This window comes from Eurosta solidaginis, chromosome 4, assembly GCF_040869045.1.
Source record: "Eurosta solidaginis isolate ZX-2024a chromosome 4, ASM4086904v1, whole genome shotgun sequence".
Taxonomy (NCBI): Eukaryota; Metazoa; Arthropoda; class Insecta; order Diptera; family Tephritidae; genus Eurosta; species Eurosta solidaginis.
Genome location: NC_090322.1, coordinates 267,867,808 through 267,884,726, shown reverse-complemented (window position 1 = coordinate 267,884,726; position 16,919 = coordinate 267,867,808). Strand labels below are relative to the sequence as shown.

General features: G+C 37.8%; 2 protein-coding genes across 4 annotated transcripts in view; one reads left to right on the top strand and one right to left on the bottom strand.

Moving 5' to 3' along the window:
* The window catches only part of LOC137251434 (uncharacterized), a 274,321-nt gene that overhangs the window by 8,573 nt on the left and 248,829 nt on the right, over nucleotides 1–16,919 (top strand). The gene's annotated exons all lie outside the window — the stretch shown is intronic.
* Hs3st-B (Heparan sulfate 3-O sulfotransferase-B) overlaps nucleotides 1–16,919 on the bottom strand; it is a 51,806-nt gene that overhangs the window by 9,235 nt on the left and 25,652 nt on the right. For 2 of the 3 annotated variants that reach the window (XM_067786004.1, XM_067786006.1), the window contains one exon: nucleotides 188–744. In XM_067786004.1, the coding sequence (XP_067642105.1) occupies nucleotides 188–744 (557 nt within the window). Of the gene's footprint in view, nucleotides 1–187; nucleotides 745–2,724; nucleotides 2,910–16,919 lie in introns of those variants that run through there. The other variant, XM_067786007.1, reaches the window with a different exon arrangement.

Below are 16,919 nucleotides of genomic sequence, written 5' to 3'. Positions count from 1 at the left end.
AGAATGTGCTCAACTATTCTGCAGCCGTCACGTTCTACATCTGCTGTCTGTAAGTGACGTGTCTTAATTTATAAGCATGTGATGCTAGAAAGTCGTGCCCGGTTAGTGCGCCCATCATCAGCCTTAAATCTTGCCTCTTAAGTAATAGGAGTACAGAAAACACATATTTTCTTTCAGATTCACTTACTTTGTCGACGCATTCATTTGATAAACCCGTTGAGGCACGTCTTTGGTCACAAAATAGCTTGGCGTCTTCTCCATGGTTATTTGACCTTCAATAGTGTATGGCATGTGATGGCGGTACCACCGTAAACCACGCTGATAATGACGATCAAAAAAATGCACCTCGCAACCGGCAGCGCGTACATCAGGATGCAAGCGTATAAATTCAAGTAAAGCCCGTGTTCCACTTTTCTTTACGCCAATAATGAGTGTGTCGGGAAGATGCCGCGATGGACGTAAGCCTTGTTGACGTAGGAAACGATATTTTGGTGAACCGTCAGCGGCTGCTTGTGGCACATTGTGGGTATTATTGTTGTCATTGTTGTTGTTACTTTTAATGCCACTTAACGGCACAACACGTACAATGGAAGCACCATGATTCCATAACTTGAATGCCTCTGGTGCGCCCTGCGTGGCCACATTGACACTATCTGAATCAGCGGCAGAACGAGGATTTGTGGTTTCGGTTGTGGAAGAATCGCTTAGGAGATCGGCAGAGAAGAGTAGACTACGTAATGGATTCTACAAATCAAGAGTAAGAAAAGGAAGTCATTTTATTAGAATTTGAAGGTGATGTTTAGCTTAAAAGTTACATACAGTGTTGTGCCATAAAATAGAAGTAGTAGTAATTTTAGAAGTTTTGAAATTTGATCAATTAAAGGCGAGAACTAGTTTGATATGAAACCAATAAAATGTCAAACTCAGTACTCCTAAACTGTCTGGTGGGACTAACTGAAGAATTGACCTAACGAGCGTTTAACAACTGTTAATACACCAAAAACAGACCGTGTTCAACCGTTTTTTTTTTGCAGATCGTACTTCCTACATCTGCTGTTAATGACGAGGTCTAACTTATAAGCATGTGACGGCGGAAGGCAGTCTCCAGTTAGCATTTCCATAATGAGCTTTGAGCCTTGTCTCTATAGGCATCCAATGGCTAACGTCGACGGATTTGCACATGATCTTGGAAATTTTTCAGCTCCGCGCTTGTGTCCACGCCTTTCCTGCTTGGTGGATCATGTGCAACTCCTGTGTCATTATTTCCCCAAAACCTATTGGGACATCTGCCGTCGATTCATCGAGTGATGTATCCTCCTTGGCCAACTCATCGGCCATTTCATTGCCTTCTATCTCTTTATGACCTGAAACCCAGTATAGATGTATTTTCTGGCATAAGCGAAAGCTTTCCAATGCATTCCAGGACATTTCTTGATCAAGTAGTGTTTGAGATTATTGCCTTGATCGGCGTCTGAACATTGACGCGACTGCAGCTTAAGCACGCGTCTTCCATAATTTCTACTGCTTTATTCAAGGCTACAGTTTCCGGCCGAAATATAGTGATCTAGCAGCTTTTAGGATCCATTTATTTCTGAATCCACGCAGTAAACAGCAGACCCTACCCGTTCTATTAATTTTGAAGAATACACGTGTGTAGTACTTTATCCTATTTCCGCAACCTTGCGCCTACCCTCGGACTCTATTATGGCCCCAATATCCCTTTCGAAACTCAGCCGGGGTACCATTTAGTCCGTTCGCCCTATATTTAATGGTGATATACTGCTGTGGCTTAACGGCCTACACTCAAGGTGCCGCGAGATCTTAAGCTTTGTGCAGTTTCTAACGCTATATTTTTTGCCATTAGGTCTGCAGATGGGATGTGCGCAGTTCTGCTGACCGAGTTGTTTTCAGGGCTCCCGTTATGCTAATCATTGCCTCCATTTAGGGTCAATATTTCGCGTTGCATTTGTATGGCACAACACTGTGTGTGTATGTTTAGTCTTATGCTATTGTGGGTGTTTTTGTTGGGTTGTGTCTCTTTTGTATACACAAATTTGAATTAAATATTAAAATTGCACTTGTAAAATGTATTAAATTAATTTGTGATGCGGCAGCAAACCTTTTGAAATGTTCGACTGATGCTCGTCAATAGGCAAGAATTAAATGTATATGATACATATAATAAGGATATGCAAATTAATAAAGTTATCGCCAAACTGCGATTACTTAAATTATTGAACCAGTTCATCACAAACATGCTAAATTTTTTTCATCTATGTAAATCTTAATGCCATTAAATCACAAAAAGGGATGCTAATTTTTTTAATATAATTTGACGATAAATATTAAATGTTTTGGTGGAAATTTGTATACACTTAATTCATTTTAAAAACACTCAGCTACATATATATGTATGTATGTGTAGACATTATTGCAACTATAGTTTTTTCACATTTGCAGTCAGCGGTTGGCAAATTTTTGCTTGTTGCAAGGTATAATTGCACAATTGCACTAAATAGGCGAAGGGGAAAATTTCCGAAATCTCCTGCAATGATTTTTCCATATCGAAAAGGGTTGATGATTACATATCGCATCACTTCAATGTGGCATGGCATGCGATAGAGGATTTGTGCCAATGAGGGCGACTTATATGTATGCATGTGTGTGCAAGTGTACTACTTTCGCGATATGTATGTACATATACAAAATGAAGGCAATTCAGACATTTTCATCCTGCTCGTTTGTGCTCATGCAATAAATATCAAATATCCGTCATGTAAGTAACGCGAAATTATTTCTTTCCTTCAACACTTCATACACTTTTCCGCTTCCACTTTTCAATATTTAAATCGGCTGCCACATCGAAACACGATTCGAAAGCCGTTTAACCATAGTAAATGCCAAAAGCGAATAACGAAAAAAAAACACCACATGGAAAAGCTAGAATGGAGGAAGTGAAAGCAACAAAAAGGATAACTGACAGTCGGAAATGGTTGGTTGAGTGCAAGGCGGAACGATACAAGGTGGCAGCATGGGACAGCTGATTATAAACTTTTTTTATTTGATTTGATACATCAACTTCCGGTGCAGTACGGTTTTGACATTTGTCCATCGAATTTACAAAAACAAAGTACATAGAATTTTTATATATGTTTGTAGGTATGTAACCATGCTGCCACCTTGTATCGTTCCGCCACGGTTGAGTGGCTGTGCAATTGGCGTCGTTGGCCGCAAAAGCTTCTTAGAGTAAACAAACAAATGGAAAAAACTAGGAGCGTATCTTTACAAGAAACTACACATACAAACGCAAACTGTTTAGTTCTCGTTTAATGCTACACGATTGCATCGATTATTGGCACAAAGAGCTGCTAACTCTTTTTTTATATAAAGATTGTTGAAGTTGCTGTCCTCTCTTGTTTCACGACCGTGGTGGCTTTTGTGCCCGAAATTGCTAAGTATAAAACACAACAAACAACCCTTATAATTTTTGGCGCGTTAATTCCATTCATGAAAAACCAGCGTATTATTTGTACTTGCGCTGTTTGTAGTTCGCTTTTCGATTATAGCCGTGTGGATGCCGAGACATGGGGGTACGCTGCGTATGAGTTATGTGTGTATACTAGACTGGGTCGATTTATTAACCTATATCGCGCCATCGATTTTTCGATAGGATTTGGGCTCAGGAAAAACAAGTTCCACTACGCATACCCAAAAAAATAATTTTTGAGCCTGCAAAATTTCAACGAGTTTCTCGATTTTTTATGCATTTTTTCATTTTCAAGGCTCCAAATCTTTTTTATGTATTTTTTTCGTGTCAGTTGGCAAATGCAAAATTGGTAAATGTAGTTTTTTAAAAAAAAATTCTTTTATGGAGCTTTAGAAGAATTTTGGTCGAAAAATCGATTTTTTTTACAGGCTCAAAAATTATTTTTTTGGATATGCGTAGTGGAACTTTTTTCGAACCAGGTTAGTGTATACCCTGCAAAAATCGTTTGATCATGTGGTCCACTGGAGTACTTACCAATATACTCCACTGTAATGCAGCAATGGACCAACTCATGTTTCTACACGAACATATTGTAAGCCGATCATTGCTCGTTTTTAACGATTGTAATTACTACACGATGTTTATTGGACTGTGGGTACTCCATGGATTACTCTGATGTAATGCGGAGCTGGAGTATATGGTCCCATCCTAGGACATCGCAATGTTAATTGGACCATATTTTTTGTATGAATTGTGGTTAATTTTGGAGCACTCGGTTGGTCCATAGCGAGTACTCCATACATGCATGCATGGAGTACTCGCGATTTTTGCAGGGTATGTTAACAATGTATCAGCAGCGTGTGAATATATATATATATATATATGTGTGTATATATATACATATATGTATGTACGAATAGGTATGTAAGAAAATATTTACGTTTACTGCGATCGTCATCAGAAAATAAAGATAGCATCCGAGGCTTGCTTCAGTTTTTCATTGGGAAATGTTTTTATGTGCAGGGTCCCAAGCCCATCACACTAGAGATATACGCCGCCGATAAATGCCGCCTCCGCCGCCGATTTTTGTTGTTTTGCGCACGCCGCCGCCGAAAGTCAAAAATATCGGCGCAGCGGCGACGCCGTCCGACGCGTTACTATATTTTCTACTCGTTTAAACTGCTTAGGCCATTTATTGTTCATATCGAAAATTGAATAAGAATAAATAAGAAACTAATTGCGAAATTTAACACTTTTTAACTGTTCAAAAGTTATTAAAAAAAAACAGGCGCTTTCGATGTCAGCTTAAGACGGACTTTGAATCACCCAATTCACCAAGCTATTTGAACAAAACACTAAAAGAAAAGTTATATAATAAATTTATATGCTCACTTTGCATATTTTTTTTTTCAAAAAATTAATAATGAACAATGAATTCAAATAAGATGACCCAAGGCGAACATGTTTTCAAATTGTCCTCAAGTTGTTAAAAAGAGCAAAATACCCAAAACAGATCCCAATTTTTTTTAAATTTTATATTGCGATTGGCTGAAAGAATAAGCGAAATCAGAGATGCAAAATTCTTTAGTAGGTTCTAGGGGCATAAACTCTTCTTTGAAATGATTCTTACCTCATACCTAAGTTGAGGACATATGTACGTATGAGAAGGGTTTGAAAAATCACTTGGGCTTACATTCAAACATCTGTTGTTTAACTATTTGCGAAACTACACAATAGCGTCTGAAATGTAAATTTTGATTTTCACACTTCATCCTTCAACACCCAAGTCTCCCGGTTTAACATTTCTTAAAGTTGGCAGCCCTATCCAAAACTAGTCCCTTGGAGTGAATTACAATGATTAAAGCCTATCAACCAAGTTCAAATATCACCTACACGTTACGGCTCCTTTTACAAATGTGAATACGTAGGCACATATATTTACCAGGTGAGGCTTTGTCCTTCGCAAGAACACCCAAAGTGGTGAAGCAAAAGCTTTCTCAAGACAGTCGAACTAATGACGTATATGCTACTACCCTAATGTAGTGGACAGTCGAACTAATCTGAAATCTGATATGAGTTCTTATATCATAAGGCCGGAAAACAGCAGTTAACATCTTTCAACTTAAAATCGGTCGACTTTCGTTCTAAAATATCGTTTTGATTTAACGAAGACTATTGAAATCAATGCTGTGAACACAAACGTCTGCAAATTTTGATATACATTTTAAAACTTTTATCCAAGGTCCTTGTAAAATTTTAATTATGTAGATGAGCCGAGGATTATATGATTTTCACCCAAGAGTTACGCAATGACACCCACTTAGACTGCTTATGATTTCGAGGGCGGAATCCTTGCCCGAATAGTCGCTCCCTAACGTTTCAAGGTGTTTCTCTGGTGTAGCTCGGCAGCATAGCGCGTAAAAACATCCGTTAGAAAGTTTTGGGAGCTACACCTAGAGCTTCTAGGAGAGTGGCGTCAACGAAGGTATGAGTTCGAAGTCGCAGTCCTATAGCTTCTGTGCTAGCATATGGTGTGAGGGTCAGGAGGCGTGGTCGGGATTGCTACTGTTCGCACATCGGGAATTGTAGCTCCTAAAAACAACCGAAAAAACTGGAGGTGCCCTGTGCCACGAGTGTCATGAGTATTAATAGACCATTAATAGCAACCGTAAGACGCTTTGTGCGTGTCCGCCAAGGAACCAAAAATAATTTAAATAAATATAATAAATTGTGTTTGCGGCGATTATTAGAATTTAACCCCAAGTGGAACTACGCTTTGCAAGATATATACAGACAAAAGTGTGACCATTTTATGTATCTCAATTTCTTTTCAGCAGGAGCATTAGTACCAATTCCAAAGACCGGGGTTAGGTTCGAAGCCTCTCTGGAGTAAGGGACAATCTCTCCGCAAGGAGTTACTCCTGAAAATTTTTGAACGATCTGCGAGATTTTGAGGTAAAACCCCCGGATCTTTCCGAAATGGTCAAAACGTTGACTTAATTAAATACATACAAACGTCACCTCTCCTAAATATAAATTTTTTAAATAGCAAAATCAGGCTTTTTAAAGTAAGAACACAGGCGTACGCCGGCTCGCCGCCCACGCCGCCGCCGATAAAGTGATCGGCGTAAACCTCTAATGTACATATACAAAATGAAGACAATTCTGGCATTTTCATGCTGCTCGTTTGTGCTCATGCAATAAAAGTCAAATATCCGGCATGAAAGTAACGCGAAATTATTTCTTTCCTTCAACACTTCGTACACTTTTCCGCTTCCACTTTCCAATATTTAATATCGGCTGCCACATCGCAACACGATTCGAAATCCGTTTAACGATAGTAAATGCCAAAAGTGAATAACGGCCAAAAACACCACATGGAAAAGCTAAAATGGAGGAAGTGAAAGCAACAAAAAGGATAACTGACAGTCGGAATTGGTTGGTTGAGTGGATGTGCAGTTGCCGCAAAAGCTTCTTAGAGTAAACAAACAAATAAAAAAAACTTAGGAGCGTATCTTTACATGAAACTACGCATACAAACACAAACTGTTTAGTTCTCATTTAATGCTACACGATTGCATCGATTATTGGCACAAAGAGCTGCTAACTCTTTTTATACTCAGTTGAGCAGAGCTCACAGAGTATATTAAGTTTGATTGGATAACGGTTGGTTGTACATATATAAAGGAATCGAGATAGATATAGACTTCCATATATCAAAATAATCAGGATCGAAAAAAAATTTGATTGAGCCATGTCCGTCCGTCCGTCCGTCCGTCCGTTAACACGATAACTTGGGTAAATTTTGAGGTATCTTAATGAAATTTGGTATGTAGGTTCCTGAGCACTCATCTCAGATCGCTATTTAAAATGAACGAAATCGGACTATAACCACGCCCACTTTTTCGATATCGAAAATTTCGAAAAACCGAAAAATTACGATAATTCATTACAAAAGACAGATAAAGCGACGAAACTTGGTAGATGAGTTGAACTTATGACGCAAAATAGAAAATTAGTAAAATTTTGGACAATGGGCAACGCCCACTTTTAAAAGAACGTAATTTAAAACTTTTGCAAGCTGTAATTTGGCAGTCGTTGAAGATATCATAATGAAATTTGGCAGGAACGTTACTCCTATTACTATATGTATGTTTAATAAAATTTAGCAAAATCGGAGAAGGACCACGCCCACTTTAAAAAAAAATTTTTTTTAAAGTAAAATTTTAACAAAAAATTTAATATCTTTACAGTATATAAGTAAATTATGTCAACATTTAACTCCAGTAATGATGTGGTGCAACAAAATATAAAAATAAAAGAAAATTTCAAAATGGGCGTGGCTCCGCCCTTTTTAATTTAATTTGTCTAGGATACTTTTAACGCCATAAGTCGAACAAAAATTAACCAATCCTTTTGAAATTCGGTAGGGGCATAGATTTTATGACGTTAACTGTTTTCTGTGAAAAGGGGCGGAATCGGTTGATGCCACGCCCAGTTTTTATACACAGTCTTCCGTCTGTCCTTCCGCATGGCCGTTAACACGATAACTTCAGCAAAAATCGGCATATCTTTAATGAACTTAGTTCACGTGCTTACTTGAACTCACTTTATCTTGGTATGAAAAATGAACGAAATCCGACTATGACCACGCCCACTTTTTCGATATCGAAAATTACGAAAAATGAAAAAAATGCCATAATTCTATACCAAATACGAAAAAAAGGATGAAACATGGTAAGGTAATTGGATTGTTTTATTGACGCGAAATATAACTTTAGAAGAAACTTTATAAAATGGTTGTGACACCTACCATATTAAGTAGAAGAAAATGAAAAAGTTCTGCAGGGCGAAATAAAAAACCCTTAAAATCTTGGCAGGTATAACATATATAAATAAATTAGCGGTATCCAACAGATAATGTTCTGGGTCACCCTGGTCTACATTTTGGTCGATATCTGGAAAACGCCTTCACATATACAACTACCACCACTCCCTTTTAAAACTCTCATTAATACCTTTAATTTGATACCCATATCGTACAAACTCATTCTAGAGTCACCCCTGGTCCACCTTTATGGCGATATCTCGAAAAGGCGTCCACCTATAGAACTAAGCCCCACGCCCTTTTAAAATAAAAACACAACAAACAACCCTTATAATTGTTATTTGTACTTGCGCTGTTTGTGGTTTGCTTTTCGATTATAGCCGTGTGGATGCTGAGACATGGGGGTACGCTGCGTATGAGTTATGTGTGTATGTGTTAACAATGTACCAGCAGTGTATGTATTAGGGTGGAGTGAATTTATTTTTTTTCGAAATCGATTTTGGCTGACCTCCACAAAGTTGCCTTTCTAGACCAGAAATAAATTTGCACATTCTTATTTCACTCATCGTATGTTTAGAGGTGCCCCAACGCAACTAAACTTTGAAAAAGACGGTAGGTACACATTTTTATTGTTTTTTTGTCATTGATTTACTTTCCCTTGTTCTTATTGTGCTCATTGATTTCATAGCCCTATTGATTTTCATGGCCTACTATGTGCCTGTAAAACTCTTACTTATACACTTGATTAGAAACATACTATTATCAGCAAAAAACTGCAAAACGCCATTTAAAATTTGTCGTTTTTAGTTATAATATGTAATTTTACTAAAGTTGTGTATATTAAAAAAGAAATAAAATAAATATGTAAATAATGAGCTTTGGAAAATCGCGATTATTTTGCTCAACTTCTTGGGGCTGGGGGTAATAATTCTAACTGACACTCTGCTTTAACAGAGCAGTGTAAGGGTTTCGGGAAGCAGGTGGAAAAAAACTCGATCTTCTTTGGTGCTTCGGCGCTAGTTATTGTGAAGAAGGGATGAGTGATGTATTCTGCAACGAGGTAGTACAAATTACCAAGGCGGTGATAAAGGTGATGTTGAATTTGACGAGTACAGTATTACTGGTTACATTTAGAGGCACATAAATTACGAAAAAATAATGAACATGTCTGATCCACTTGCTTGTTAGATTCATTTCATGTTAATTAAAATTATTCGCCGTCACACAATAGGTTCGTGCCGCAGCCTTGCAGAACCGTGGCCAACTAGTATTTTATATGGAAAAATTTCCACATAACTTCATTTGACATAATGTTTGTCTTGAGTAAAAAGATAACGGTTGTTACATACCAATCTTTATCTCAAAGCATTAGATAAATTGATGAGTAAGTCTACATTTATGCCAGAAATGCAAAAATCCAAAGTAGCGAAGGAAATCAATCACTTTCGAAAATTAGAGAAGAATAGATGTCATAGTGCCTAAGACCAAATTTTGTTTACGCTAATATGTATCACTTTTCAGATATACTGGGTATAAAGTTAATATGTAGATAAATATTTATATTTGATTCAATAAAATTTTGGATGCTTTAGTTTTCCTGTGCCTATTCGGGAATGGTTGTTTCTTTGGTTATTACTGCAAATACGCGTACGTCTATGATAATTTGTGGACTCATTGGTATGTAGCGCTTGGTATTGTTGTTGCTGTGAGTCTGGCTGCTGGTTTAACATTAAGGAAATATATGCAGCGACAATATACCTATGATCACTTTTATATCATTTTTTATGGTTTGATTTGCTATGTAATCAGTTGCTGCTTCATGCTGACGGACAATTTGCGTGAGTTAAGCCAGAAGACGAATATCACTAGAAAATATCCGACATGATTAATTTTCATATGAATGCTAACGTTAGACTTGACACTACATCCAGATATACAGTTGAAGTGGAATGCATGTTTATTGACTGCTTTGACCGAGAATGGAGCAGGATTTCACCCACAGGATGATAAGTTAAATTAGGCTCAGAGGGTGTGTATGGGAGCTACCCGCACTTCAACTAGGAGATTTGCTAATTTTTTAAAAGGTTCAATGTAGTAATAGTAAATTGTTCCCAAAATGGTCGGGCTTGTACATTAAAGGTGCTAATTACCGGAACTTAGCGGATCTATATCCAGCAAAGTGTTATCGACACCGATAACACTGCCCAAAACCTTCGAGACACTGGCACTCCGACAACTTTTAGAATTTTCCATAAGAAATAATTTTTATTGCTCTCTATCTTTATATCATAGCAACGCTTCTCGCTACCACTCTGTCGGCCGCCTTAGTAGGAGCGAAAAATCCACCTTCCCTACCTTAGCCAACATCATTATCATTAATTGCCGTGTACACTCCAAGAGCCATCTTATCTTCTCTCGACACGATCCATGATTCCGAGCCGTAAATCAGAACAGGTATGATGAGCGGCTTGTAGAGCGGGATTTTGCGGTGGGCTCCCATCATGTTCCTAGCCCTTGGCCATCTCATCGGCAAATTCATTCTTTTAAATATTGCTGCCTCAAAAACCCAACAAAGGCTAGACATTTCTAATGCTGAGATGCACAACACCCGCATAGCTTCGAGCGCAAAAGCAACATCTTTTGTAGAAGTATATGTGTATATGGAGAATAGCGAAACAAGTTACAGTACAGAATATGCGCATGGGATGTATAGTTTTACATTGCTCTACGAAGCTGTGCTCTAATGCAATTAAGACAGTAGTCTAGCTGTGAATAAAGATTGTCCTAGAATGGACTTTTGGACTGACGAAACAAACTTCAGTGTTGGTAATGCAGGCTGTTGTGGCTTTAGTCCTTCCCACTATGCCATACAGTCATACGGCAACACGTCTCATAAATCCAGAACACCATTTCCGGTTCGGGCCTCATTTCTTCTAAAACGAGGTGCACCTTCTTATTCAATATGCAATATACTGTTAGAGCAAGTAGCTTGTACTAGGCGAGTAGGTTTGGTTAGGTTAGGACTAGGGGTAGCTACCACGTTAGTCTCTTAGACTACATGAATGCCAGTTGAATTGCAATGTCTGATCTCCACCTTGGATAAATTCTTCGGAGAGTCGAATAAACAGATGCCGAATTACTTTCCCTTGGTAGAGGATATACAAAGCTCGACACAAGTAACAGTGCAACCCATACTGCACAACCTAATTACAAGAGATAAGATATCTTGGCCCATCCAATCTTTTGAACCATTCAAAACTCCAGGGCCGGACGGAGTTACACCTATACAACTGACCAATCACTGGAATGCAGCACTAACTGGCTATATGCTATAATAGGAGGTGTCGTGGCTTTGAACCACATTCCACGTACATGGAAAAGATCTAAAGTGGCAAAGCGTGCCACGCAAACCAAAAGACTTCAGACCCATTAGTCTATCTTCGTTTCAACTAAAGCTGTTGGAGAGGCTGATGGAAACATATATCACGGAGGCAGTGAATGAACAACTCTCTGAAGCACAACACGCCTATATGAAAAAATCAACGAAACTGCATTACACGAAATTACATCGTGCATAGAGAAATCGTTCTCCTTCAAGGAATACTGCCTGGCAGCCTTCCTAGACATAGAAGGAGCGTTCAACAACATCAAACCCGACTCGATCATTAAGGTATTGACTGATCTGGTCATGGAATTTCATCTGGTCATCGAATCTCAGCTGGTGGAGCTTGTGTACCAATTGCTGCTATGCAGGGTAGTACAGGCAGATCTTGCAGGGGTATCGGTGAGCAGGTTCGTCAGTACGGGAACTCCCCAAGGTGGAGTCTTATCCCCTCTGCTGTGGGTCTTGGCGGTAAATCAACTTCTAAGAGACATAGAGGAGGAGAGGGGCTGTAAAGTTATAGCATATGCTGACGACCTTGCCTTGGTGATAAGTGGGAAGTTTCCACAAACTCTCTGCGATATGATGCAGGTGGAATTAAGAAGGGTCGAAGCATGGGCCGCTGATAATGGTCTGGGCCTGAACCCAAATAAAATGGAACTGGTGCTCTTTACGAGGAAGTATTAGATACCACCTCTCTCATCTCCGGTGCTGGCAAACACAGTGCTTGATTAAGTTAGCCCGCCACACTTGATAAGAAATTGAACTGGGCACAAAATACCACGGAACGTATCCGTAAGACCACGGTTGCCCTCTGCACTTGTAAAGGTGCAACTGGACGGAAATGGGGTATGTCCCCTATTCTAGTGCATTGGATGTACACGGCCATAGTTAGGCCAATTTTGCTAAATGGGGTGGCAGTATGGTGGCCCGCCCTGAATAAATTCTCGACGGTTTTGCTCTTCAAAAGGTGCAAAGATCTGCACTACTAAGTGTAAGCGGAGCCATCCGCACAACGCCAACGGATGCTATGAATGTAATACTGAATCTACTACCCATAGATATAGTAGGCATAAAATATGCAGCATGTGCAGCTATTAGGCTGAGGAAACTGACCACATGATCTCACTGCAACCATACTGAAATTCTTGACAGATTCTGCATACCAGAATGGACAGGTTTCTGCAAACCACATACCAACTTTAACATGGGATACGAGATATTAATCCCTGAGAGGGAACAGTGGGTGAATGACCCAGATTGGCCCACTGACAGCATTCAGATCTACACAGATCGATCTAAACTGGACAACAGGGTCGCAGAGGGTGTGTATTCGGAACGATTGGACATACAAAGATCGTTTCGCCTTCTGGATTACTGTAGCGTATTCCAGGCCGAGCTTGCGGCCATACAAGACGCTGTGGACAGCCTTAGGCAGAAGGCAGTCTCTCAGAAAAACATTTATATTTTCTCAGACAGTCAGGCAAGAAAGGGTACTTCCCTTCCACTTTCGCCATCCTGGAAGAGGTTGGGCATGTCGCTCTCCACCTGCAAGCTCGAGATAAAGGAGGCTCTACTGATGGAAGCCGGAGCCAGGTGGAAGCATCATGATAGATGCCACACTTCAAAACTCACATGGCCGGAATGGAATGAGAGGAGAGCGCGAGAGCTTCTAACTCTCCGTAAGAGGGATCTTTCCGTAGTTGTAGGACTTCTCACTGGTCACGTTTTGTATAGGACCTGTAACGACAGCCTGTTGTAGTGAATGGAACATAAATTGATCAGAGCCCTAGTAAACACGTAAAACCAAAGCACCCCATCGTCGAACATTTTTTTTTTTTTTTTTTTTTATTTATAAAAGCTTATACAATGTTATTTAACATATGTACAACCTAAAAAATACATGCAGCGCTAGCATCAGAGGCTATCAGCTGCTCATCGAACATATAAAGCAACATCGAACAGTCAAACCAGTTGCCAATGCCTAATACATAACCATGTCAAACCCCACTTCGTGTGTGTGAAGGTATGTATGCATGGAAAGTATTTTCCCTTGTGAAAGCGTGAATGTCTATATAGATAGCTTTTAGGTGTCGGTTTTAATGATTGTGTAGGCATGTATGTATCTGTGAATAACGTTTAGTGGCAAGAATGTATAGGTAATTTCTTCGAGTGTTGAGTGAAAAACGGGTGAGAGAAACCTGCCGTTGCACTTTGGCGATGGCTGCGCTTAATAGCCGAAATAAAACTTAAATTAATTATCGAAGTGTCCAAGACTGAAAACGACGTCTTACCGGCTAAAAGTGCGTGGAAGAAAAAATATATTAAAGTGAAAAGTATTAAAAGTTGTAGAAAGTGCCCGAATTTTTTACCGCAAATTTACGGAACCGGCCACCGGTACAGTCAAATCGGACCTGCAGCAAACTTTAAGGTAAATAAAAAGTACAGTTTGTTTAAATAAAAGTATAAAACTAAATAAAATATAAAACTTTATAAAGCTAAAATTTAATATGATCATATGTATTTAATTAGCGAGCTTTGCTCATATTGCTTTATACAATGGTTTTTGTAATTGATATTAGAGAAAAATTGTAAGTTTACAAACGGCGATGGTTACTAGGACATGTTTCTGAATTTCACTTCTTCATCAGCTAGCTTTTCGGGAGCTGAGCGTTGAACTCGAGTCTCCAACATTCACATCAGTGCAAGCCTTTTTAGCTGCTACGCCATATGAATGTTCCGTTGTTCGCTGTACAATTGGTCTCTAAGAGTTGCCTTTTTTGTTTATATTCCTTTTGATAACCATGTAGGCACATACACTCTGTATGTAGTTTATTCCTAATGGTGTGGATATGATTTTTAGGCGTGCTTTTGAAAGCTTAGTAACATTTGTTCGAATTTTTACAGTATTTGTTTTTAATACTTCCGCTGTTACTATTATATCAATATGATCATATGTATTTAATTAGCGAGCTTTGCTCATATTGCTTTATACAATGGTTTTTGTAATTGATATTAGAGAAAAATTGTAAGTTTACAAACGGCGATGTTTACTAGGACATGTTTCTGAATTTCACTTCTTCATCAGCTAGCTTTTCGGGAGCTGAGCGTTGAACTCGAGTCTCCAACATTCACATCAGTGCAAGCCTTTTTAGCTGCTACGCCATATGAATGTTCCGTTGTTCGCTGTACAATTGGTCTCTAAGAGTTGCCTTTTTTGTTTATATTCCTTTTGATAACCATGTAGGCACATACACTCTGTATGTAGTTTATTCCTAATGGTGTGGATATGATTTTTAGGCGTGCTTTTGAAAGCTTAGTAACATTTGTTCGGATTTTTACAGTATTTGTTTTTAATACTTCCGCTGTTACTATTATATCAATATGATCATATGTATTTAATTAGCGAGGTTTGCTCATATTGCTTTATACAATGGTTTTTGTAATTGATATTAGAGAAAAATTGTAAGTTTATATAAACTACATACAGAGTGTATGTGCCTACATGGTTATCAAAAGGAATATAAACAAAAAAGGCAACTCTTAGAGACCAATTGTACAGCGAACAACGGAACATTCATATGGCGTAGCAGCTAAAAAGGCTTGCACTGATGTGAATGTTGGAGACTCGAGTTCAACGCTCAGCTCCCGAAAAGCTAGCTGATGAAGAAGTGAAATTCAGAAACATGTCCTAGTAACCATCGCCGTTTGTAAACTTACAATTTTTCTCTAATATCAATTACAAAAACCATTGTATAAAGCAATATGAGCAAAGCTCGCTAATTAAATACATATGATCATATTGATATAATAGTAACAGCGGAAGTATTAAAAACAAATACTGTAAAAATCCGAACAAATGTTACTAAGCTTTCAAAAGCACGCCTAAAAATCATATCCACACCATTAGGAATAAACTACATACAGAGTGTATGTGCCTACATGGTTATCAAAAGGAATATAAACAAAAAAGGCAACTCTTAGAGACCAATTGTACAGCGAACAACGGAACATTCATATGGCGTAGCAGCTAAAAAGGCTTGCACTGATGTGAATGTTGGAGACTCGAGTTCAACGCTCAGCTCCCGAAAAGCTAGCTGATGAAGAAGTGAAATTCAGAAACATGTCCTAGTAACCATCGCCGTTTGTAAACTTACAATTTTTCTCTAATATCAGCTAAAATTTAATTACATTTAAAATTTGATAAAATATAAAATTAAATTATACCTAAAATTTTATAAAACCTAAAATTTAATAAAATCTACAATTAAATTATCCTAAAATTTAATAAAAGCATAAAGTTAAATAAAATCTAAAAATTAATTAAACCTAAACCTTTTTATAAAACCTAAAATTTATAAAAATCATAAAATTTAAAATTAACAAAAAATAAAATTAAACTAAGTCTAAAATTCACTTAGACTTAAAATTTTAATAAAACCCAAAATTCAGTAAAAAGCGAAAATGAAATAAAAGCTAAAATTAGGTAAAACCTAACATTATATAAAATCAAAAAATTTAATAAAATTCTAAATTTAATAAAAGCGAGCTCATTGAGTTCAATATAAACTTTAAGAAAACTGAGCGTAGTACAACATTTGAAGAAATAATATATTTTAAATATGATAAAGATAAATTTGCTTACGAGTTAGGCAGGCAAAACCTAACCTTGTCAAGTGATGATGTGCACAGTGGTGCTAAATTATTCGACGAAAGCTTCGAAAATACAATACAAATTTTTATGAAGAAGAAAGTTTTTCCATGCGGGAAAAAAATAAATGATTGGTACAACAACCATCTCCGGAGTCTAAGGAAGATGATATATGATCTGTATCAAGAAACTAAAAGAATAGGTACAACCCAGAGCTGGATAAATTACAAAAGTGCAAGAAAAAATTACAATAAGGAAGTTATTAAAGCAAAAAAGAACTACGTAAACAAAAGAATTGTAGAAGCGAAAGATCAAAAACGAATGTGGAATGAGATCAAAAAATTAGTATTAAAACAGAACAAAAAGCAAATTGACTATGTGATATTTAACGATAAAAAATACTGTGATGAAACGACCTTGTCTAATGAGTTCAATCAATTTTTTGTTCAAAGTGTACAGAACATAAGAGATTCGATTGACCATGTGCAATATGTAGATAAAACCAGAAAAGCTCCGGCCATTTTCAAATTTAGGAAAATAAGTTTAGAAGAATTGAAAAATATATGCAAAT